The 24,268-nt window shown below is 38.2% G+C and overlaps 1 protein-coding gene across 1 annotated transcript in view; it reads left to right on the forward strand.

The window, feature by feature from the left end:
* LOC111150782 (phospholipase A2 group IVA) overlaps positions 1-24,268 on the forward strand; it is a 164,086-nt gene that overhangs the window by 14,769 nt on the left and 125,049 nt on the right. Inside the window, exon 3 of the mRNA XM_022508381.1 lies at positions 19,882-19,983. Coding sequence (XP_022364089.1) covers positions 19,951-19,983 — 33 coding nt within the window. The 5' untranslated portion in view covers positions 19,882-19,950. The remainder of the gene's footprint in view (positions 1-19,881; positions 19,984-24,268) is intronic.

Raw genomic sequence — 24,268 nt, forward strand, 5'->3', positions numbered from 1 at the left:
CGACCTGTGGGCCCAGAGGAAAGACTGTGTGAGGTCACAGGGCGAAGGTGGCCATCTGTAAGCCAATGAGAGAGGCCTCAGAAAAAACCAGACCTGCCAACACATCCATCTTAGACTACTAGCTTCTAGAACTGTGAGAAAATAAGTTCCTGTTTGTCTAGGCCCCCTACTGTATGGCATCTCATTACCGGAGCCCTAGCAAACTAATACAGGGCATCCCTTCCATCGTGCCGTCTCCCTGCTCAGATTCTGTCATAGGCTGTTGCTATTGTATAATAACTCCAAAGCTCTACTGTCCTTCAGGGTCTTTCATGGAGTGGCAGAATGGCAGAGAAAGAATTTGATAGGAGGCAGAGTGTCAGGCTTCTAGGGCCAGCTCAGCCCCTGTGACTCCAGATGACCTGGGAAAGTTTCTTAGTCTTCCCCGGAGACCCGTGTTCTCTTGTAGAGCATTGTAAGGGAGACTGTCCGCCTCCATTTAAGTTGTCAATTAGGGGGGCGCCTGGGTGGCTCAGTAGATTAAAGCTCTGCCTTTGGCTCAGGTCATGATCTCAGCGTCCTGGAATCGAGCCCCGCATCAGGCTCTCTGCTCAGCGGGGAGCCTGCTTCCCTCTGTCTTTCTGCCTGCCTCTCTGCCTACTTGTGATCTCTGTCTGTCAAATAAATAAATAAAACTTAAAAAAAATAAGTTGTCAATTAGGCAAATCACTTAAGCTTTCTAAAGATTACTTTTTTTTTTTAATTTCTTAAGTGGTGATAATGATCCCTCTCTTATTACGAAGATGAAAGGAGGTAGTGTATATAAATCACTCAGCATGGTACCTGGCCCCTAGGAAGTATTTACTGAGTGTGAACTTTTAAAAATTAAGTAAGCAAATTAGCAGTTGCTAAGACATCTTCCAGTTTGTCGTTCTAGGATCTATAAATAGGCTTTGCTTCCCCTTATTTCTCAACACAAGACCTCTTCTGAGGTTTCCTTCCCCATCCCCCCCCATACACCATACAAATTCCCAAGTTTGTTCATTCATCATTTCAGTTCATAGTAACTGAGTGATCATCTGGGTTAGACGGGAATAGGGGGAGAAGGCGCTGGAACTTACCATGTTGCACACAGTGAGGGCCGGCACACGCTGCGTGTGATGGAAATGTAATGTACAACAGTGTGGTGAGAGAGATCATGAAGAAATACAGGGGTCCTAACCTGGTAGATAAAGAGATGGTTTGCTTCAGAGAGTAAGTTTATGGCGCAATCTGGAAGATAGGCCAAGACTATTTCATAGAGAAGGTGAGGGCAGGGGGCAGCACCTGGGGAGCCTGAGGTGGACAGAGCATTTCCAACGCGGGTGCGGCTCTCTGTTCACGTTGTTTTCCTAGAGGAACTGTTTCTGTTTCCCCCTTCTGTACATCGAAGCTTGATCATGAGTTCAAGTATCAGCTTAGCCAGTACCTTTCCCCTCAAGCCTTTTTTCCTCTTTGAAACCACCGACTCTTTTCCTTCTCTGAAACTCTAGCTGATATTCTCCCTATATACTTGTGTATGTACATAAAGAACTTCCAATAATAGAAATCTGAGAGAGAAAAAAGCAGTGTCAGAGACCTAGGAACAAAAATAGCAGAAAAAGCCAATTCAACAGGAATAGCATGGACATTAGCCACAGAGACTGGGTGTCTCTCTGTGGGATATAGAGGCAAGTTCCATACCATTGGGTTCCTGGCTTGGGAAACAGATGTAACTCATTATTCTGCATCTTTGTATCTGGTGGCACGCTTTTAGATTTCCTTGGGAATAGGGAAGTTCTCTTAAGAGGTTTTCCATACTGAACTGAGAATATGGCTTGAGAGACATTTCTAATACAAAACATCTCATTTACCTATCTTAATTCCTGTTGTTTATTTCTCTGTGCCTGTTAATGAAGTAAACTCTTGCTTGGCCCAAGATTTTAAAAAATTCTAGCAAAATAATGCAAGAATTTAAAATTTTAGTCATGCCATTGTGACTGTATATCTATACAAGGATGAAGATGGTGGGAACGATAGTGCACTGCTCTTTTTGCCTTTGGAACCTCTTTCTGTCTCCTGCTTTGAGTTTGGAAGCAGAAAAGCAAGTGGCCAGTGTTTTTTTTTTTTGTTTGTTTGTTTTTAATTTTAACAGATCAGAAACAGGAGTATTTCTTAATCTTTATTAGAACTCATTTTTGAGGAGCACCTGGGTGGCTCAGCTGGGTAAGTGGCTGCCTTCAGTTTGGGTCATGATCCCAGAGTCCTGGGATCTGGCCCCCCGTCAGGCTCCCTACTCAGTAGGGAGTCTGTTTCTCCCTCTCCCTCTGCCTGCTTTTCTTCTGCTTGTGCTCTCTCTCTCTCTCCCTGTGATATACATAAAATCTTTAAAAATTAAAAAAAAATACAATTGAAAAATAAAACTCATTATTGAGTATGAAAAAGTACATAAGATGTACTTAACAAATTTGCCTACTTGAATTTCTAAGAAATTTCCGAAAAGCCAAATCTCAGGAAATTGAAGCAATTTGGGGGAAAAGCAGTGGTTTCATAAGCAACAACTATCATAACAAAATGATAATTTTGTGCAGTTATGACCCATTGGGTTCTGTGCTGAATGACTGACACACGGTCTCTCATTTCATCATCCGACTGCCTCTGTGAGGTGTGGGAGACATTTCCCCCATTTCACCCATAAGGAATCTGAGGATCAGGATCCTACAGTCAGAGAAAGGAGGAGACAAGCTTGAACTTAGATCGGTCTGGCTCTGGCAGGAAAGCCTGCTCCCACTTTTGTGCTGGGCCCCCTATTACCTCCTGTGTTCTGTTACACAATGAAATGACAGGGAAGAGGAGAGGATCCTTTGCTTTTCTATCCTTCTTTCCAACAGATGCCACAAACCTGGTACTATTGCCTTCACTCCCCGTTGTCCTGCCGCTCTATGCAGGAAAGAGTATTAACAAAGCACTCCAGTCTGTCTTTCGGGTTCTTGCTTACTTTCCCCAGAGAAGCCCGTCTTGCCCTGACAACATGACTAAAAGGGTTTTGGACAGACCTCATACTATTAAGCATTCATGGAAAGCCAAAAGTTGCATTGCACAGGCAAGTATGTTAAAAAACGTATCCAAATTTCCCTCTCATTAGTGTTCCAGAAAGTTTTTAATGACAGAGCAGCCAAAAAAAAAAAGAAAGAAAGAAAGAGAAGGAAAGAAAGAAAGAAAGAAAGAAAGAAAGAAAAAGAAATTAAAGAAAACATGAGCTTTCTGTCTCTCACTTCAGACTTAAAAGACTGTACACTCACCAAGACTGGTCATTCAGCTTAATTATAAAAAACAAAACACAAAACCCCCGAAACTACTGTTTTATGAGCATTCATGATAATGGTTGTGCAACCTAGTTGCAGTAAGATTTCCAGGACTGAGCCAGTTGTGGGGAAAAAAACATTTTCCCAGTGTTTAATGTGGCTAGCTGGACAGAATGCCTTAATTTCACAAAAACCTAAAATATCTGCTACTACTACTACCAGGGGGAAAAAAGGATGAAAGGATGCCTGTTTGTAACTGGAAGTGACAGTGCTGTCACCGTCTTAACAATAATGACCAGTAATTTTACCCTGAAGGAAGTAGACTTTAGTCAGTTTTCCCATATGACTGTCTTGTGACTTTTTTAGAAGTTAACTTTGGAATGAAAATTGCACATATAAATTAGATCCATCCACATGTATTGGATTTTTAAATGACATTTTAATTTTGAAGTCATTTAAGATAAGAAATTGCAAAAATATCACAGAGTTCCCATATACCCTTTAGCTAGATTTCCCCAGTCTAATATTTTCCATAACCAGAGTACACCATCAAACTCAGGAAACTGACATCCGCATAAGGCTATTAATGAAACTACAAATCTTATTTGAATTCCATTGTTCTTTTGTAAGTATTCGGTTTTATCTAGGATGGCAATCTCTGCCTTTTGACTGGAGTGTTAAATCCATTTGCATTTAATGTTGTTACAGTTATGGTTGTGTTTCCATTCACCATTTTGCTTTCAGTTTTCTTTATGTCTCATTTCTTTGTTGTTCCTGTATCTCCTCATGTTAAGGAGATAGTTTCCAGTGAACTGTTTCAGTTCCTTTGTTGATGTATTAACTGTATTTTTGAGTGATTTTTGTAGTGCTTTCTCTCTAGGAATTATTTCTAGATGCTCCTTAATTTATTATAATCTACTTTATGTAATAATAACTTAATTCAGGTAAAATATAGAAACTTTGGTGTGCTATAGTTCCAGTCCTCCTTTGTGCAGTTATTATCATATTATCATACCTATTAAGTCTGTAAATGTTATAAGCCCAGTAATACAGTATTATGACTGATTGCTTTATATATTCAGTGTCTTTTAAAGAAGCTTGAGAATAAAAAGAGACAAACTATGTGAAATAATATATATCGATTATCATCTGGTATTATATCTTTACTCCATTATAGCGGCATATCCTCCCTCTTCTTTTGGACTATTATTTGCATATATATGACATCTTTTTTTTTTAATTTTTAAAAAAGATTTTATTTATTTGTCAGAGAGAGACAGGGCACAAGTGGGTTAGCGGCAGGCAGAGGAAGAGGCAGGCTCCCCGCTGAGCAAGGAGCGTGATGTGGCATTTAATCCCAGAACCCCGGGATCATGACCTGAGCCAACACTCAACGGATGGAGCCCCCCAAGCATCTCTGTATATGACATCTTTGAATAAGCCCAATAGTACAATTTTATAATTACTATTTTAATGCAGTTGACTTCAAAATCAGTAGGAGAAGAAAATAGAAAGCTGTATTTCACCATCTTGTAAAATTGTTTGTATGATTTGTAGGCTCTCAGTTTCTTTGTATGATTTTTGACTTACTGTCTGGTATCACTTCTTTCCAACCAAAGTTTTCCTCACTATTCCCATGAATGCTTCTCTCCCAGCAAAAAATTCTTTCAGGCTTTACTGATGTGGGAATGTCTTTATTTCTCTTTATTTTGTTGGATATAGTATCTTGCTTAATAGTTTTGTGCTTTCAGCATTTCGAATATGACCTCACACTGCCTTCAAGCCTCTGTTCTGATGAGAGTTCAGATTTTCCTCTTATCGTGGTCACCTTATACACGATGAACCTTTTTTTTCTTGTGACTTCCAAGATTTTGTCTTGAAATCTCAACGGATTGACTATGATGTGTATCGGTTTGAATTCCTTTGTATTTATCTGACTTGAAATTGGTTGTGCTTTTCGACATGGTTTTATTCAGATTGGGGGAATTTTCAGCTATTATTTCTTCAAATATTTTTTCTTTCCTTTTTTTCCCCCCCTCTCTTCTCCACTGAGATTCCATTTGCATGCAAATTAATACACTTGATGTTGCCCCCAGGCTTTAAGGCTTTGTTCCTTTTCCTTTTTTTTTTTTTTTTAGATTTTTACTTATTTATTTGACAGAGATCACAAGTAGGCAGAGAGGCAGGCAGAGAGAGAGGGGGAAGCAGACTCCCTGCTGAGCAGAGAGCCCGATGAGATGCGGGGACTCCATCCCAGGACCCTGAGACCATGACTGAACCGAAGGCAGAGGCTTTAACCCACTGAGCCACACAGGCGCCCCTTTGTTCATCTTTCTCCTTTTTTTTTTTTTTATTTTTCTTTCTATTCTTCAGATTAAATCATCTCTCTTCATGAATCTTTAAGTCCACTGATTTTTCTGAAAGCTTAAGTGTGCTGTTTATCCTCTGTAGTGAATTTTCATTTCAGTTATTTGTTTTAGAGATTTTATTTATTTATTTATTTATTTATTGGCAGAGAGGGATCACAAGTAGGCAGAGCGGCAGGTAGAGAGAGGTGGGGGGAAGCAAGCTCCCTGCTGAGCAGAGAGCCCGATGCGGGGCTCAATCCCAGGACCCTGGGATCATGACCCAAGCCAAAGGCAGAGGCTTTAACCCACTGAGCCACCCAGGCACCCCTATTTATTTATTTGACAGAGAGAGAGACAGTGAGAGAGGGGAACACAAGCAGGGAGAGTAGGAGAGGGAAAGCAGGCTTCCTGCCGAGCAGAGAGCCCTATGTGGGGCACGATCCCAGGACCCTGGGATCATGACCTGAGCCGAAGGCAGATGTTTAACGACTGAGCCTCCCAGGCACTCCGCAGTTATATTTTAACGCCAGAATTTCCACTTGGTTATTTTTTCTAATGTCTGTACCTCTTTATTGCTATGTTATAATGTCTTACTTTCCTTTCATTCTTTCTGGTTTCCTTTAATTCTGTGAACATATGTGTAACACACGCTGTGACATATGTTAGGTTCATAATCTGGAGTCTCTCAGGGATGGTTATTATTGGTTGCTTTTCTTTCCTGTGTTTGGCTTACATTTTCCTGGGTTGGTTTGTTTCTGTTGTTGAAAACTGAAACTTCTGGGTTAGATACTGTAGCACGTAGGGAATCTCACCCTTCCTCCTGGAGGTTTGTGCAGCCTGGAGGTTTGTGCGTTTTGTTTCAGTGATTTCTTCAGCTCAGTCCATTGAGCCTTCCCCTCCAGTGTTCAGACTCTGAAGTCTGATGTGTCAGCTCAGATTTCACTTTTCATTTGTATTTTTAAGCCTTGTTTCCTAAGCGCTGCCCCTGGGCCAGCGTGGTTTTGCTGTCAGCCAGTGATAGCTGAAGGTTTATTTACACATCTTGACCAAGTAAGTCTACCTTTTCCTGTTTAATCATCATGTGGCCTGGAGAATACTTTCAGAATACAGGGAAATTACGAGTTCTCCCTGGTTTTTTCTTTCTGCATTTGCAAGTCGTCACTTTTAGGGAGTATTTCGCTGAGCCCTCTTAGCTTTCTTCATAGGAGGTGCAGCCTTGCATATACACACAGCCTTCCAGACCAGGAGTAAGTGGGTCTTTTCAAGGTGCTCTTTGTTTTATCTCCTCCTCCAAATGTTGTTGTGAAATTCTGAATGGTCTGCAGTTTGGTTGCTTGCCCAGCCAGTATGGCCTGATGCTAGCATTAAACTTCCCACGTTGTTTGCTACTGTATCTCTGTGGGTTTTGACAACATCTCTGGTCGTGGAACTTACCATGCTTTGTTCGAAATACAGTTACCACCTCTCTCCCCCAAAGAGAAAGGCAACAGAGCTATGAATCTCAGGACTGTCCTATCTTCCCAGCTAGAACTTCTATGCTGGGGAACTGTAGGATGGTGGGAGAAACTTCTTGCTAAAATGTCACAGATTCTCATTGCTTTTACTGAGACTTTTTTTTTTTTTGTAAATGGAAGTGTGGTTAATATACAATGTTACATTAGTTTCAAGTGTATGATATAGCGATTCAGCAAGTCTGAGTGTTATGCTGTGCTCACCACAAGTGTGGCTACCAGCTTTCACCAATATAATGCTATTACAATACCATTGACTAGAAATTTCGTAGGTTTTTTAAAAAATAAGTGCTTTTAACTTCTCCAGTTAGTTTCCAGAGTTGTTTATAACTCTGACCAGTTCTATCTGCTTTTTAGAAAGAGGATTTCCCAAGTTCCTCATTCTGCCATTTTGGAAGTTGGCACACCTACGTATTACACTTTAAGGTGAAACTTTAAAGTGGAAGTTTTGGTCAAGACTCTAAGGTATAAGACCTAGAATATCAAATACTAAAATAGGTTGTGATACAGCCTATCCTTTTACACTTTGAAAAAAAGCAGGTGGACATGAACAGTATTTAACTTTAAAATAACATACTAACTACCTACTTCACAGGTATTAAAGCTTAGAACGGTAGAGGTGTGAGGAGGACTTTGAGAGAGTTCTGTGTTGTTTGTTTATTTGTTTGTTTGTTGTGGAGAGAACTGCTTGGAATAGAATCCTTTAGAATCCTTCCTTTGCTGAGGAGATCTGGGAGGAATATACCTCCTAACCCCCAATCAAGAGAGGGGCCTTTAAAGAGACTACTCAGAAAGTTTTTCAGAGACTTTAACATGTGTCTCCTCTGTAGGCTGGTGTCTAGTTAGACTTAAGAAACATGAAGGGTCACAGGCAGTGGGATACGGAGTTTCATCTGGGAAGCAGTTGTGTTCTCAGTCTGTTGAGTAAAGGAAGGAATTATCAGTATTCTCTGTGGACTGAAGAGAACCGTGGGAAAGGATCTTAAATCCTACACAGGGGTTTTGCCTGGTAGAGTGAGCGAACCTCAGAAGAAGACCTGTGGACAAAGACCACAGGATGCGTGGGGGCTTCGAAGAAAGCACGAGCCCCCAGCTACAATAGAGATGCATTGCCACATGCCAGCAAATACAAGGAAGAGATCTTGAAAGTAGAGTATCTCAGAAGAATTCACAAAAGCATGTATTTATGAGACAAGGAATCAGCTTTAATATATGCCAGGCCCAGAGATCACAAAGCCTGCTTATGAGAGTAGAGTGAAGTAGTAAGTTTTTTGCTCCTGTATCTTTGCCAGCCTTCTCCAGCCATGAGGGGTTAAAAACCCGTGTTTACGAGTTAGAAGGGTTAGACTGTAGACAGAAGTGGAGAGAAGCCAATGGCCTTATCTTTCCCAAAAGCTCTAGTTTAAGGAGGAGAAAAACTTCAACTCTAAATCAAGTATAGTTTTGGATGAATACGTGGGCCTAGCATTTTAATTTCTAAATATATATATTTAGAAATTATATATATCATGTATAGGATATATATCATATATAATTATATATAATTATATATAAAGCTGATATATATTGACATATCAATATATATCACATATATATGATATATAAAAAACTGATATATATATATATAATTATATATAAAACTGATATATATATATTTTTTAAAGATTTTATTTATTTGTTTATTTGACAGAGAGAGAGAGAGAGAGAGAGAGTAGGCAGGCAGAGAGGGGGAAGCAGGTTCCCTGCTGAGCAGAGAGCCCGATGCGGGGCTCAATCCCAGGATCCTGAGATCGTGACCTGAGCCAAAGGCAGAGGCTTAACCCACTGAGCCCCTGCCCTGGTGCCCCTGTATATAAGTTTTTAACAGAAATATTCTGAGACTGACCGAGGTTTCACCAAGATTGGAGAAGACATAGCCCTGAATAGATTTAAAGTGCAAAAGCCTGTTGCTCTAGGATTAACCGCCATGAGTTATGTTCGTTTACTCTCTATTTACCTTTTAATTTCTAACCTAATAGACATGGGCAGTTAGCTGTCATAAACCTATTTCTTGCTTTTGGCTTTAATGTTGGGGGTGCCTCTATCCAGATCTTGCTGCTGGATACAGTATTAACAGTGGTGGTGAATACTTAGGAGTTAGGTGGTAAGCCCAGTGATCATGAACGGAGTTGCTGGAAATGAGAAAAGGAAATAGAGTTGCTGACTCCAAACTTTGGGCGCCAGCAACACATTTCCTCTAAATATTTTGAGTACAAGTCTCTTCTCTTCCGAAGTATCAGTTCTGCTTTCTGTAAAAAAAAAAAAAAAGACGGGAGAGAGGGAGTTCATTTCACTTTTACTTCTCCAGACACTGGAATAGTGCTTGACACACAGAAGTTATGTCTTAAATATTTGTTGAATAAATGGATAGAGAGAAGTGGTAAGTTACAGCCCTGAGTGGACAAGAGTATGACACCATTGAAGAAAGGAAAGAAAACAGTGTGGCCATAGGATAAAAAGAAAAGGGGAGGGTGGGGGGATAAGACAGAGGAAGTTGATAGAAATCATCTGGAAGTCATTAGACCACTAATTTCAAACTTCCATTAATGGGTCGTGAAATCAATTTGGTGAGCTGCTATCAGATTTAAACACATGATCTTAATAAATAAAACTTAGAATATAAAGAATAAAACTTAGGATTTGTAGTTCTTTGTAAAACTGTCAAATCAAATTTGCCTCCATAGTTTATTGATATATGTGTGTATATACATTTGTGTTGTGATATCAAAAGGTTTTCCTACTTTGGTTTGCCATAAATAGGTATGAAAGCCACATAATAGGTATGGAATAGATAGAAAGGTTTTTAACTTTAGAATAAAGGAATAGGAAACCACTGGAAATATTTTTTTAGAGGAGTGAGTTTCAAGAGTACTTTCCAACTCTAGACATTAATTATAGAGAGTGGTGTAGCTTTTGCAACATGTGAGCATGAAGTACCAGGCCAGGCTGTAGTTACTGCCACCCCTGCGTTACCTTATGCTTACTGTAGGCAGAAGTCATGCCTTATTCACCCTTGCATTCTCACGCCTAGCGTAGACTAGGCAGATGATCTCTTGTGTAAAGCTACTGTTTGTGAATTGAAAGGCTACACAACTTTCTGTAGAGAAGATACTCTTTGCCATGTCACTGCCATTCGTATTGCTTTCAACATGCAGATTTTGGTGAGAATAATTACTATGGTCCTGATGACCTTTCAGCATTCCACGATGGGTAATGTAATGTAAGAAGTCTAGAGCACAAATGGTCTGTCTCACTACTTGCTTCCTAGGACAGAGTGTTTTATAGGTATATGGTAGGTACTTGTTTGTTGTTTGTCGAACAATGACTACATCAACATGTTTTAATTTTCAACAATAATTACAAGCAAACAGTACATCTTTCAAAGCAAAGGTATAGGTATTAGTGGTTGGTCTATGTAATCTTGATTTTATAAAGGGAACTTGCAACACAAAAGCAGTACAAATGAGTATTTCTGTAAAAAGTCAATGAACTCACAAAAAAAGGATAGAAAATGTAATATATACCTAAAATGTTGGGATGGGAGGGAAAAAGAATGAGTTCAAACTTAAATGGCCATCAACTTAATATAGACTGCTATATGCAAAAGAGGTTACATACAAACCTAATGGTAACCATGTATCAATACCACTAATAAACATGCAAAGAATAAAGAGAAAGAAATTCAATATATCAGTAAAGGAAATCAGCAAAAATCAAAGAAAGAAAGAATCAGAGAATGTCTTCAGAAACAGCTGCAAAACCAATAATAAAATGGCAATAAATACATATCTGTCAATAATTACTCTGAATGTAAATTGACTAAGCACTCCAATTCAAAGATATAAGTTGACAGAATGGATTAAAAAACAAGGCTTATCTCTGTGCTGCCTATAAGGGACTCATTTTAGACCTAAAGACACCTGCAGATTGAAAGTAAGGGGATGGCGGGGCACCTGGGTGGCTCAGTGGGTTAAGCCTCTGCCTTTGGCTCAGGTCATGATCTCAGGGTCCTGGGATTGAGCCCCTCTTTGGGCTCTCTGCTCAGGGGGGAGCCTGCTTCCTCCTCTCTCTCTGCCTGCCTCTCTGCCTATTTGTGATCTCTTTCTCTGTTCAATAGATAAATAAAATCTTAAAAAAAAAAAGTAAGGAGATGGAGAAACCTCTATCATGCACGTGGATGTCAAAAGAAACCCAGAGTAGCAATATTTGTTTTGGACAAAATAGACTTTAAAACAAAGACTGTAATAAGAGACAAAGAAAGACACTATATAATAACAAAGGGGGCAATCCAACAAGAAGATAAAATAACTAAGTATTTATGCACCCAGCATAGAAGTACTCAAACACATAAAACGGTTAATAACAAACCTAAGGGAACTAATCAGTAATAATACAGTAGTAATAGGGGGCTTTAATGCCCTACTTACCTCAGTAGACAGCTCATCTAAATGGAAAATCAAGAAGGAAACAGTGGCTTTGAATGACACACTGGACCAGATGTATTTCACAGATATTTTCAGAACATTCTGTCCAAAAACAGCAGAATACACATTTTCAGGTTCACATGGAATATTCTCCAGAATAGATCACATATTAGCCCCCAAAATCTGCCTCAACAAATTCAATAAGCTCAGAGTCCTACATATATCTTCTCTGACCACAACACGATAAAACTAGAAAACAACCACAAGAAAAAAATCTGAAAAGACCACAGAGACATGGAGGTTAAATAACATGCTACAAACAATGAATGGGTCGACCTGGAAATAAAAGAGGAAATTTAAGGGGTGCGGGGTGGCTCAGTGGGTTAAAGTCTCTGCCTTTGGCTCAGGTCATGATCCCAGGGTCCTGGGATCAAGCCCTGCATCGGTCTCTTTGCTCAGTGGGGAGCCTGCTTCCTCCTGTCTCTCTGCCTGTCTCTCTGCCTACTTGTGATCTCTCTTTGTCAAATAAATAAATAAAATCTTTAAAAATAAATAAATAAAATAAAATAAAGTTCCTAAATGAAGCTCCCCCAAGTTACCCTGATGTAAGCAGGGTGCACAACCACTGTTAACCCCTTCAATGTCTAGAAAATGAGAATAATTTAAAAAAAAAACAACTTTAAGTTTCACATTATATTCTGGAGAAACATTTAAAAAAACAAAAAAGAGGAAATTTAAAAAGTACGTGGAAACAAATGAAAATGAAAACACAATGGTACAAAACCTTTGGAGCCAGCAAAGGTGGTTCCTGCCTCAGGAAGCAAGAAAAATCTCAAACAACCTAACCTTGCACCTAAAGGAGCTAGAGAAAGAACAATGAACAAAACCTAAAACCAACAGAAGGAAGGACATAATAAAGATTAGAGCAAAAATAAATGATACAGAAACTAAAAAAACAATAGAACAGATCAAGGAAACCAGGAGCCGGTTCTCTGAAAAAAATCAATAAAATTGATAACTCTCTAGCCAGACTTACCAAGGAAAAAAGAAAAAGGAGTCAAATAAATGAAATCACAAGAGAAGAGAAATAGCCAACACCACAGAAATTTAAACAACTGTAAGAGATATTATGAAAAACTATGCCAAAAATTGGACAACCTAGAAGAAATGGTAAATTCCTAGAAATGTATAAATTACCAAAACTTCATGAAACAGGAAGAAATAGAAAGTTTGAAAAGACTGATAACAAGCAAGGAAACTTAATCAGTAATCAAAAAATTCCCAACGGACAAAAGTCCAGAATCAGATGGTTTCACAGGCAAATTTTACCAAACTTTTATTTATTTTTTTAAATTAATTAATTAATTTTTAAAATTAACATATAATGTATTATTAGCCCCAGAGGTACAGGTCTGTGAATCGCCAGGTTTACACACTTCACAGCACTCACCATAGCACACACCCTCCCCAATGTCCATAATCCCACCACCCTCTCCCTACCCCCCTCCCCCCAGCAACCCTCAGTCTGTTTTGTGAGATTAAGAGTCTATTGTGGTTTGTCTCCCTCCCGATCCCATCTTGTTTCATGTATTCTTTTCTTACCTCCCAGACCCCCCACGTTGCATCTCCACTAACTCATATCAGGGAGATCATATGATAGTTGTCTTTCTCTGATTGACTTATTTCGCTAAGCATAATACCCTCTAGTTCCATCCATGTCATCGCAAATGGCAAGATTTCATTTCTTTTGATGGCTGCATAGTATTCCATTGTATATATGTATAGCACATCTTCTTTATCCATTCATCTGTGGATGGACATCTAGGTTCTTTCCATAGTTTGGCTATTGTGGACATTGCTGCTATAAACATTCGGGTACACGTGTCCCTTTGGATCACTATGTTTGTATCTTTAGGGTAAACACCCAGTAGTGCAATTGCTGGCTCGTAGGGGAGCTCTATTTTCAACTTTTTGAGGAACCTCCATGCTGTTTTCCAGAGTGGTTGCACCAGCTTGCATTCCCACCAACAGTGTAGGAGGATTCCCCTTTCTCTGCATCCTTGCCAGCATCCGTCATTTCCTGACTTGTTAATTTTAGCCATTCTGACTGGTGTGAGGTTTTACCAAACTTTTAAAGAAGAATTAATACCTGCTGTCCTCAAACTATTCCAGAAAATAGAAGAGGAATGAAAAGTTCCAGATTTCTTCTACAAGGCTAATATTATCCTGATACCCAAACCAATAGCTACCACTTTTTTAATCCATGGAAATAACCCTGATGAGCATAAATGCAAAAATCCTCAACAAAATACTAACAAACCGAATCCAACAATACATTAAAAAAATCATTTAACACGTCACGTGGGATTCATTCCTGGGTTGCAAGGTGGTTCAATATTCTCAAATCCGTCAGTGATTGATCACGTTGATAAGAGAAAGGATAAGAACCGTATGATCATTTCAATAGACAAAGATATGTACTTGACAAAGTACAGCATCTATTCATGATAAAAACCCTCAACAAAGTAAGTTTAGAGGGAGCATAGTTCAGCATATATGAAAAACCCACAGCTGGCATCATCTTTAATGGGGAAAAACTGAGTTTGTTGTTTTTGGGTTTTTTGTTTTGTTTTGTTTTTAAGAGCTTTTCCCCTAAGGTCAGGAACAACATGGGGATGTCTGCTCTCACCACTTTTATTCAACATAGCACTGGAAGTCCTAGCCACATCAATCAGACTATAAAAAGAAATGCATCCAGATTAGCAAGGAAGAAGTCAAACTTCACTATTTGCAGATGGCATGATGCTTTATATAGAAAACCCAAAGACTTACCAAAAAACTGTTAGAACTGATAAACTAATTCAGTAAAGTCGCAGGATACAAAATCAACGTGTAGAAATCTCTTGCATTTTTATACACCAAAAATGAAGCAGCAGAAAGAGAAATCAAGAAATCAGTCCCATCTCCAATTGCACCAAAACCCATAAGATAGCTAGGAATAAACCTATCCAAAGAGTTGAAAGACCTGTACTCTAAAAACTGTAAAACACTGATGAAAGAAATTGAAAACAATGCAAAGAAATATAAAGGCATTCAGCGCTCATCAATTAGAACAAATATTGTTAAAATGTGTATATTGCCCAAAGCAATCTACACATTTGATGCAATCCTTATCAGAATACCAATAGCATTTTTCACAGAACTAGAACAAACAATTCTAAAAATGTATGTGGAACTACAAAGACCCTGAATAGTTAAAGCAACCGTGAAAAAGAAAAGAGCTGAAGGCATCACAATTCTAAACTTCAAGCTATAGTACAAAGCTGTAGCGACCAAAACAGTATGGTTCTGGCAGAAGAACAGACACACAGACCAATAGAACAGAATAGAAAACCCACAACTGTGTGGTCAATTAATCCTTGACAAAACAGGAAAGAATATCCCGTGGGAAAAGGATCGTCTCTCGAACAAATGGTGTTGGGAAAACTGGACAGAAACATACAAAAGAATGAAACTGGACCACCTTCTTACACCATACACAAAAATAAATTCAAAATGGATTAATGTGAGACCTAAAACCATAAAAACCATAATCCATAAAAATCCTAGAGAGAAGAACACAAGCAGTAACCTCTTTGATCTCAGCCATAACAACTTCTTTCTAGATATGTCTCCTGAGGCAAGGGAAACAAAAGCAAAAATAAACTGTTGGGACTACATCAAAATAAAAAGCTTCTGCACAGCTGAGCAAACAACCCATAAATTAAAAGGCACAGAATGGGAGAAGATATTTGCAAATGATATACCCTATAAAGCTCAGTTAGTATCCAAAATTAAAAAAGAACTTCTCACGGTGCCTGGGAGGCTCAATCAGTGAAGTATCTGACTCTTGATTTTGGCTAAAGTCATAATCTCAGTGTTATGAGATGAAGCCCCACTTTGGGCTCTGCTCAGGGCATGGAGCCTGCTTAAGATTCTCTCCCTGTCCCTTTGCTCCCTCCCCCTCCCTTGCTCCTGCTGCTGCTCCCTCTCCCTCTTTCTCTCTCTAACAAAAACAAAAACGAACTTCTAAAAATCAACACCCGAAAAACAAATAATCCAAATTAAAGATGCACAGAAGACATTAACAGGCATTTCTCCAAAGAAGACATCCAGATGACCAACAGACTCATGAAAAGATACTCTTTATCACTTGCCATCAGGGAAATGCAAATCAAAACTACAATGAGTTATATCACCTCACACCTGTCAAAATGGCTAAGATCAACACCACAAGAAACAACAGGTATTTGCAAAAATGTAGAGAAAAAGCAACCCTCTTGCACTGTTCATGGGAATGCACACTGCAGCTACTGTGGAAGACAGTATGGGGTTTCCTCAAAAAGTTAAAAATAGAACTACCCTATGATCCAGCAATGGCACTACAAGGTATTTACCCAAAAGATATGAAAACACCAATTCAGAAGGATGTATGCACCCCTATGTTTATTGCAACATTATTTACAATAGCCAAGATATGGAAGCCCCCCAAGTGTCCATTGATTGAAGAATAGATAAAGAAGTTGTGGGGTGTGTGTGTGTGTATAGATACAGTATATACATATATATGTGTATATATAGTAATATATAGTATACATGTATTCATACATACAATACACATATACACAATGAAGTAATATTCAGCCATAAAAAAAGAATTAACTCTTGCCATTTGCAACAACATGGATGAAACTGGGGGTATGATGCTAAGCAAAATAAGGCTGTTAGAGAAAGAAAAGTACCATATGATTTCAGTCATATGTGGAATTTAAGAAACAAAACAAATGAGTAAAGGGGAGAAAAAGAGACGTGCACACCAAGAAACAGACTCTTAACTGTAGAGAACAAACTGAGGGTCACCAGAGGGAAGGTGTGGTGGGGGGAGGGGGGGCGAAATAGGTGATGGGGTTTAAGGATGGCGCTTGTCCTGAGGAGGACGAGACGATGTATGGAATTGTTGAATCATTGTATTGTAAACCTGAAACTAACATGACACTACTTGGTAACTAATTGGAATTGAAATGAAACGTAAAATAATGTTTTTAGAAACGGAAGCTTGCATGCATTTACATGTGGCTCGTATTTCCTATGGGGCAGGCACCTTTCACTATAATCAATTCATCAGTCCTCACTACAACACTGAAGGTAGTACTGTTCCCACTTATGGTGGAATACACGGAGTCTTAAAATGTGAAACTGGAGTTTAAATCACGGTCTTTCTGATCCTTTATCCAGTGTTTTGTTTTGTTTTGTTTTGTTTTGTTTTTTGTTTTTTTTCCAAATTATGATACTTCAATAAAGAAAATAATCTGATTTCCCTCAGGCATTGAATCCCCAGTAGTAGTACCCTGGCATTGCTGTACAACCATATGGACTTTTCAGTTTCTAGAAAGGGAACATGTGCTTCTCAGGGATTACCACTGCTGCAGCAACATAAAGGCTTGTGCTCTTGGCCCCAGGGGCTTCACATGGCCTGTCATGTACTTGAAAGAAGAACTCTCTTAAGAAATTGCTTCACTGGGACACCTGGGTGGTTCAGTTGTTTAAGTGTCTGCCTTCGCTCAAGTCATGATCCCAGGGTCTTGGGATTGAGTCCCTCATGGGGCTCCCTGCTCTGTGAGGAGCCTGCTTCTCCCTCTCCCTCTGCCCTGTTCATGCTCTCTCTCTTTCTCTCTCACTCTCTCTCAAATAAGTAAATTAAAAAAAAGTTTTTTTAAAGAAATTGCTTCATTTCTAAGGGCTAATAATATAGAGGAAATGTAGATTGTTTCATCTCGATGAAAATGTACTATGAGAAGATAGAAATCAACTTTAGGAGCTTACCAAGTGACTACAATAAACAAATGTTCTATTTAAAATTTTTTTTTCTCGGGACACCTGGGTGGCTCAGTCAGTTAAGCATCTGCCTTCGGCTCAGGTCATGATCCCAGGGTCCTGGGGTCGAGTCCCGCATCGGGCTCCTTGCTCCGCCGGGGAGCCTGCTTCTTCCTCTGCCTGCTGCTCTCCCTGCTTGTGCTCTCTCTCCTCCCAACAAATATATAAATAAAATTAAAAAAAATTTTTTTTCTCCAGTAAAAATAATGACTTGATGAACCAGAACAAAGAAGGAGGGAGAATTTCATTTTATATAATTTTTAAATCGAGGACTGTGAGTGATTTTTATCTTTCCTACAATATTGGTTCATGTTTTTCATATTACAAAATAATGAAGCCAGGCTGGCAGAAAATATTTGCAAAAGACACATCCAAAAAAGGACCATTATCCTAAATATACAAAGAACTTCTAAAGCTTAAGAATTAAAAAAAAAAAAACAACTGATTTTTAAAAATGGACAAAAGAGCTTAATAGATACTTCACCAAAGAGGATATACAGGTGACAAACAAACATGAAGAGACGCTCGCATCATATGTCATCATCAGGGAAATGCAAATGGAAACAGTGAGGTAACACTGTACTCCTATTAGAATGGCCAAAACCTAGAACACTGACAATATCCAGTGTGGGTGAATATGTGAGCCACAGAAGTATTAAATCTTGATAGCGGGAATGCAAAATGGTACAGATACTTTGGAAGATAGTTTGGTGGTTTCTTATCAAACTATACCTATTTTTACTGTGTGATCCAGCATCCGTGCCCCTTGATCTTTAGCCAAAGGAAATGAAGTTGTAAGTCCACACACAAAGTTGTACATAGATGCTTATAGCAGCTTCATTCACGGTTGCTAAAATCTGGGAGCATCCAGGACATCCTTCAGTAGGTGAATGGATAAAGGAACTGTGGTGCATCCAGACCATGTAAAATTATGTAGGCCTAAAAAGAAATGAGTTTTCAAACCATAAAAAGACATGGAAAAAAACTTCCTAAATGCAGCTTACTGAGTAAAAGAAGCCAGTCTGAAAATGGTACTTACTATATGATTTCCAGCGATGTAACATTCTGGAAAAGGCAAAACTATGGAGATAGTAGAAAGGTGGTTGCCAGTGGTTGGGAGACAGGGAGGGATGAATAGGCAAAACAAAGATAATTTTTAAGGTGTGAAAGTAGTCTTACTATACCCTGATAAAGGGGATAAAGGACACAAAACCCATAGAACGTAGAAAATGAAGAGTGAACCCTAAGGTAAACTATGGTCTCTAGGTGATGATGATGTGTTGATGTAGGTTTATCAGTTCTAACAAATGTCCTATTGTGGTAGGGGATGGCGGTCAGGGGAGAGGCAGAATGCATGTGTGGGGCAGAGAGTATGTGGGGGAAATCTCTGTACTTCTCAATTTTGCTATGAACTTAAAACTCCTCTAAAAAAAATAAAGTCTTTAAAAATACATACATACATACATACATACATACAGACTGTTCTTCTTGCTTAAAAAATGATGAAGGAAATGAGTTTAGTAATTCAAGGATACTTCATGAGATCCCATTTGTGTAAAAAAATTCAAATAAAAGTTATTTATCATAAGTAATAAAGGCATTTGAGAAGTTCCACATTAGATGTGACATGTAGAATATTGACCTAGAAGTATATGTTGTTTTATAGTCTCAAGGGAAAAAAAAATCTATGATGGAGGATTTGATTTTTTTATTTTTATTTTATTTTATTTTTTTATTTGATTTTAAATAACATGGAGTCATTATAGAGGAAAGTATTTTTTCCTATTTTTCATTTATTTTTATTTAACTGCTTCTAAATTAAGCTGGTATTTTAGAATGAATAAACTTTTTTTGTTTTTAATATCCGCACCGAAGTTGAAATTTAACATGAATGTATCTTTAAAGGTTTTAACAAATAGCTAAGGTAAAAATGTTCCTTTCTTATCACGTATTTGTGTAACACTAGCCCAGTCGAGAAAATGAACAATGGCATATGGCTGTTTAATTATAAACAGTACAGCATAATCTTAATTTTTCGTAAGTTCAGTGACCTTCTCATAAGATACTTGGCAAATGCAAAAAAAAAAAAATTCTGGGGTTTCCTAATAATTACCGACAGAATAAATTTGAACAAATAAATGTGGAAATTAAACAGTACTATTAAAATATGTTTACCCTTTCCCTAAGTTATACGTGTACACTAGGTCCTATAAACATCTGGAAACTTAGTCTCTCTGGTCCCCTTGGGTGGACTCTGACTTCCGAAGGTTCATGTTCATCATGATTTAAATCTTGGAACTGTATCCAAGAGGAAGCTTAACAATAGTGATTGTTTATTTTGTAGGTTTTAAAGAAGCTAGAGTGCCGAGAAGACCTTTGAAGTGTGAAGAGATTTCCTGTAATTGAAACCAAAATGTCATTTATAGATCCGTATCAGCACATCATAGTAAGTCATTTACTGTTTATATATCCTTGCTGGGAGGGAGGCCGATATACATCTGTGCATGAGCTTTGCTGGCATTGGCTAATAAAGTACAACTCTAAAGGACAAATCCACAATAGAGGTACTTGGAAGGGGAAAAAAAAGTACCAAAACATGTGTAACAGTACAGAACTTTCACAGAACAGTAAGAAATGTAGTTACCACTTAGCAGTTATCAGTCTGGGTAAGTTCTGCCCTTCACAGGCATTGGTGGAGAGGAGACAAAAGAATTGTTGAATTGAAGGCTATTATTTGGGTATGCACTGGCAGGGTAAAGCATTCTGTAACTTTCCCTTCTGTGTGCTTAAACCAATTCTTCTATAGGCAGTTAGTTTAGTAAAGAGTAATTTCAAATTTTAGTATGTATTCTTCCAAACTCAGTTGGAAGCATACACCCTCTCTTCTGATCCAAAAAATACCCCAGGGATCTCTTTGCTAAATTCAACACTTGAGATCTGGTTAGGTTTATATGGACTAGAAATACTTTTTATGGACATTAAGGAATAATCCAGAGCCTTATTGTTAGTTTGAATGAAGCACTTGTTCTCTTACATTACATCCTTCTCTAGCTACCATCCTCTGTCTTTTCCTGCCTGGAGAGCAAGGATTAATGTATTACAAGTGTTTTCTAGTGCCTTCTTCCCCTCTGTTCATAGCTCGAATCATTAAAAACTAGACTCCCCTTTCCCACTTTACAAAAAGCCTCATCAAGGGCCTCTTTTGGTGCTGAATTCAGTGGACTCTTCACTAGCCTCCTCCCCAACACCCTACCCTGCCCTTGACCACCCCCACTGGTCATTCTTTTCTTAAAACTCTTCTTAATGGGGTGCCTAGGTGGCTCAGTGGATTAAGCATCTGCCTTTAGCTCCCGTCATGATCCCAGAGTCCTGGGATCAAGTCCCACAACAGGCTCCTTGATCAGCAGGGTGCCTGCTTCTCCTTCTCGCCCCCCCCACCCCCACTCATGCTCTCTCTCTCTCTCAAATAAATAAATAAAGTCTTAAACAAAAAAACTCTTCTCGATTTTTCTGTGGTTCTATTTCAGATTTCTCTGGTTCCATTTCTTATTTTCTTGCAACTGGTTCCTTCTCAGTTTTCTTTGCAAGCTGCTCTTCCTGTTGGATTCTTGTGTGTTTGTCTTTTTAATCAAGGTATACCATATATAAAGTGGTATAAATCTTAATTATTTAGCTTGATGAATATTAACCTATGTATTCCTCTCATGAAACCATCATCCAAATAAAAACACACAGCATTAAAAGTAACACAGAAGAGTTGCTCATGTCCTTTCCAGTCAATAAACTCCACAAAGGTAACCAACATTTGACTTCTATGACCGTAGATAAGTGTTGCCTGCTTTTGACCTTCTTATGGATATCTGCATTCCACATTACATCTGTGCGATTATTCATGTTGTTGTAAAGCAGCAGAATTCCACACTTTTACATTGCCCTGTAGTATTATCTGAGTATACTACAAACTCTTGTGCCCTGGTAACTGCCATCTCCTCACTGAATGGCAGAGGCCCCTCTACTGTAAACCAAGCGCCATCTGTGTGTGGCTTGATCTCTGTGCTGTTCTGTTGGCCCATTAGACTTTGTTAAATAATGCCGGTTGTACAAATATCTATCTTAATTTCTCTCTCTCTTTTTTAATGATTTTATTTATTTATTTGTCAGGGGGAGAGTGAGTGAGAGCCCAAGCAGTGGGAGGGGCAGGCAGAAGGATGAAGCAGGCTCCCTGCTCAGCAGGGAGCCTGATGCAGGACTCAACCCCAGGACCCTGGGATCATGACCTGAGCCAAAGGCAGACACTTAACCGACTGAGCCACCTAGGCGTCCCATCTTAATTTCTGTAGCTTTGAAATATATCATATATGGTAGTGTAAAATCCTCCAGCTTTTTCTTCTTCAAGATTGTCTTGGCTATTTTCAGTCCCTCTGCATTTCCATATAAGTTTTGCAATCCGTTTGTCACTTTGCACACACACATAGACCCAAAACTGCTGGAATTTTTATTGGCCCTTAATGATTTTATAGACCAATGAAGAGAGAAATGCTATGATAATGATATTGAATCTTTTCGCCCATTAATAACCCATGAATCTAATCCAAAACTAATGTTATTTAGATTATCTTTAATTCTCTCAGGAGTGTGTTGTAGATTTCAGTAAGAAATGTTTTATAGGATTCCCCCCTTACCTGTGGTTTCAGTGATCTGTGGTCAGACTTTATACAGAAGCAGATGATCCTCCTTCTGATATACTATCAGAAGGTCAGTAGTAACCTAACGCTACGTCACTTTCACTTCATCTCCTCACCTACGCATTTTATCATCTCATATCATCACAAGGAGGAAAGTGAGTATAATACAAGATATTTTGAGAGACAGACCACAATCACATAACTTTTATTACAGCATATTATTTTAGTTGTTCTCTTTTATTATTAGTTATTGTTGTTAATCACTTTCTCTGTCAAACCTATAAATTAAACTTCATCATAGGTATGTACGTACAGGAAAAAACAGTATATGGGGAGTTTGTACTATCCATGGTTTCAGGAACCCATGGTGGCGGGTCTGGGAGGTTGCTTGGCATGTATCCCCTGTGGCGAAAGAGGGATTACTAAATATCTTTTTTTAGATGTATTTCTTGATAGTTGATGTTTTAGTGTCATTATTTACAAATTTTATTTTCCAATTAGTTTTTGCATTTATATCAAGATACAACTGATTTTTGTTGATCTAGTAAACTTACTGAATTTCTTTATTAATTTTGATAGTTTGTAGGCTCTTTTGGATTTTTGACTTACACATTCCTGGTATCTGTGAATAATGCCAATTTTACTTCTTTTTAAATTTTTAAATGTTTATCTTTCGAGCTTTATTAATTGTACACCATCTACTTTAGGTATAGCACATAGGTTTGGGAATGTCACATTTTCATAATTGCTCAATGAAAAATATGTTCTAACTTTTTCTAACTCAGTCCCTGAATTGAGCTTTGACTCATGGGGTACTGAGACATGTGTATATTAATTTTCAAACTTTTGTCTTTGAACTTCATTTCTAATTTAATTCCACTGTGTTCAGAGAACATATTCTTGCATGATTTTTTGTTTTTTTGTAAGATGTTTATACATAATTACGGTCTTGCTTATTATCTATTTTGGCAAGTGTTCCATATACAACAATATGTTTCCATTTGCAACTTTTGCTTTATGAATTTTGAAGATATGTTATTAGTGCATATAACTTCTGGATGTATATAGTTCTCTGATGTTTTATCATTGTAAGTCCTTTTTTATCTCTTTGTTCTAAATTTTACTTTGTCTTTTATTAATTTGACCTCTTCCAGTTTCTTTAATGTATGCATCCTTTTATGTTCAATTTGTATTTTTCCATATATTTAAAGTATAGTTTTGGGAAAAGCATATAATCGGGGGTCTTGGGTGGCTCAGTTGGTTAAGTGTCTGCCTTCAGATCAGGTCATGATCCCAGGGTGCTGGGATCGAGCCCTGCATAGTCTTCTTCTCCTTTTGCCCTTCCCCCTGCTCATGCTTGTGCTCTCCCTCTCTCTCAAATAATTTTTAAAAAACCTTAAAAAAAATCAGGGTTTAAAATGAGATATCTTGGGCGCCTGGGTGGCTCAGTTGGTTGAGCAACTGCCTTCAGCTCAGGTCATGATCCCAGACTTCCAGGGTCGAGTCCCGCATCGGGCTCCCAGCTCCTTGGGGAGTCTGCTTCTCCCTCTGACCTTCTCCTCTCTCATGCTCTCTCTCACTCATTCTCCCTCAAATAAATAAATAAAATCTTAAAATAAATAAATAAATAAATAAATAAATCAAATGAGATATCTTTGTTTTCAGAAACAGTATCCTACTTTCCACAATTATGGTTTTCTACAATGAAATTGTAGAACAGTTTAAGCAATAAAAATAATTATTTTTTATATTAACAAAGTTTCTATATATTATGTGCAGATTAGTTCTTTTTCATCCCACCAGTAATTCCTATAACTCTCAGAGAATTGAATCAAAGTGTTCATTCTTAAACTTTAACATGAAATTTGGCCCTGGCAACTGAAAAGGGAGAAAGAAGATAAAGTTAAGATCTATAACCCTGGGCTTAAGACAAAGAAACCAACAATAATTCTGAGTATTAGCATTAGGACTTTGAATTCATTACCTCTAAATCTATTTCAATTATTTATTTTTTTCTGAGCACTTATCATTTATTGAATGACCATT

Source organism: Enhydra lutris, unplaced genomic scaffold (assembly GCF_002288905.1).
Source record: "Enhydra lutris kenyoni isolate GAN:26980312 unplaced genomic scaffold, ASM228890v2 scaffoldscaffold24, whole genome shotgun sequence".
Taxonomy (NCBI): Eukaryota; Metazoa; Chordata; class Mammalia; order Carnivora; family Mustelidae; genus Enhydra; species Enhydra lutris.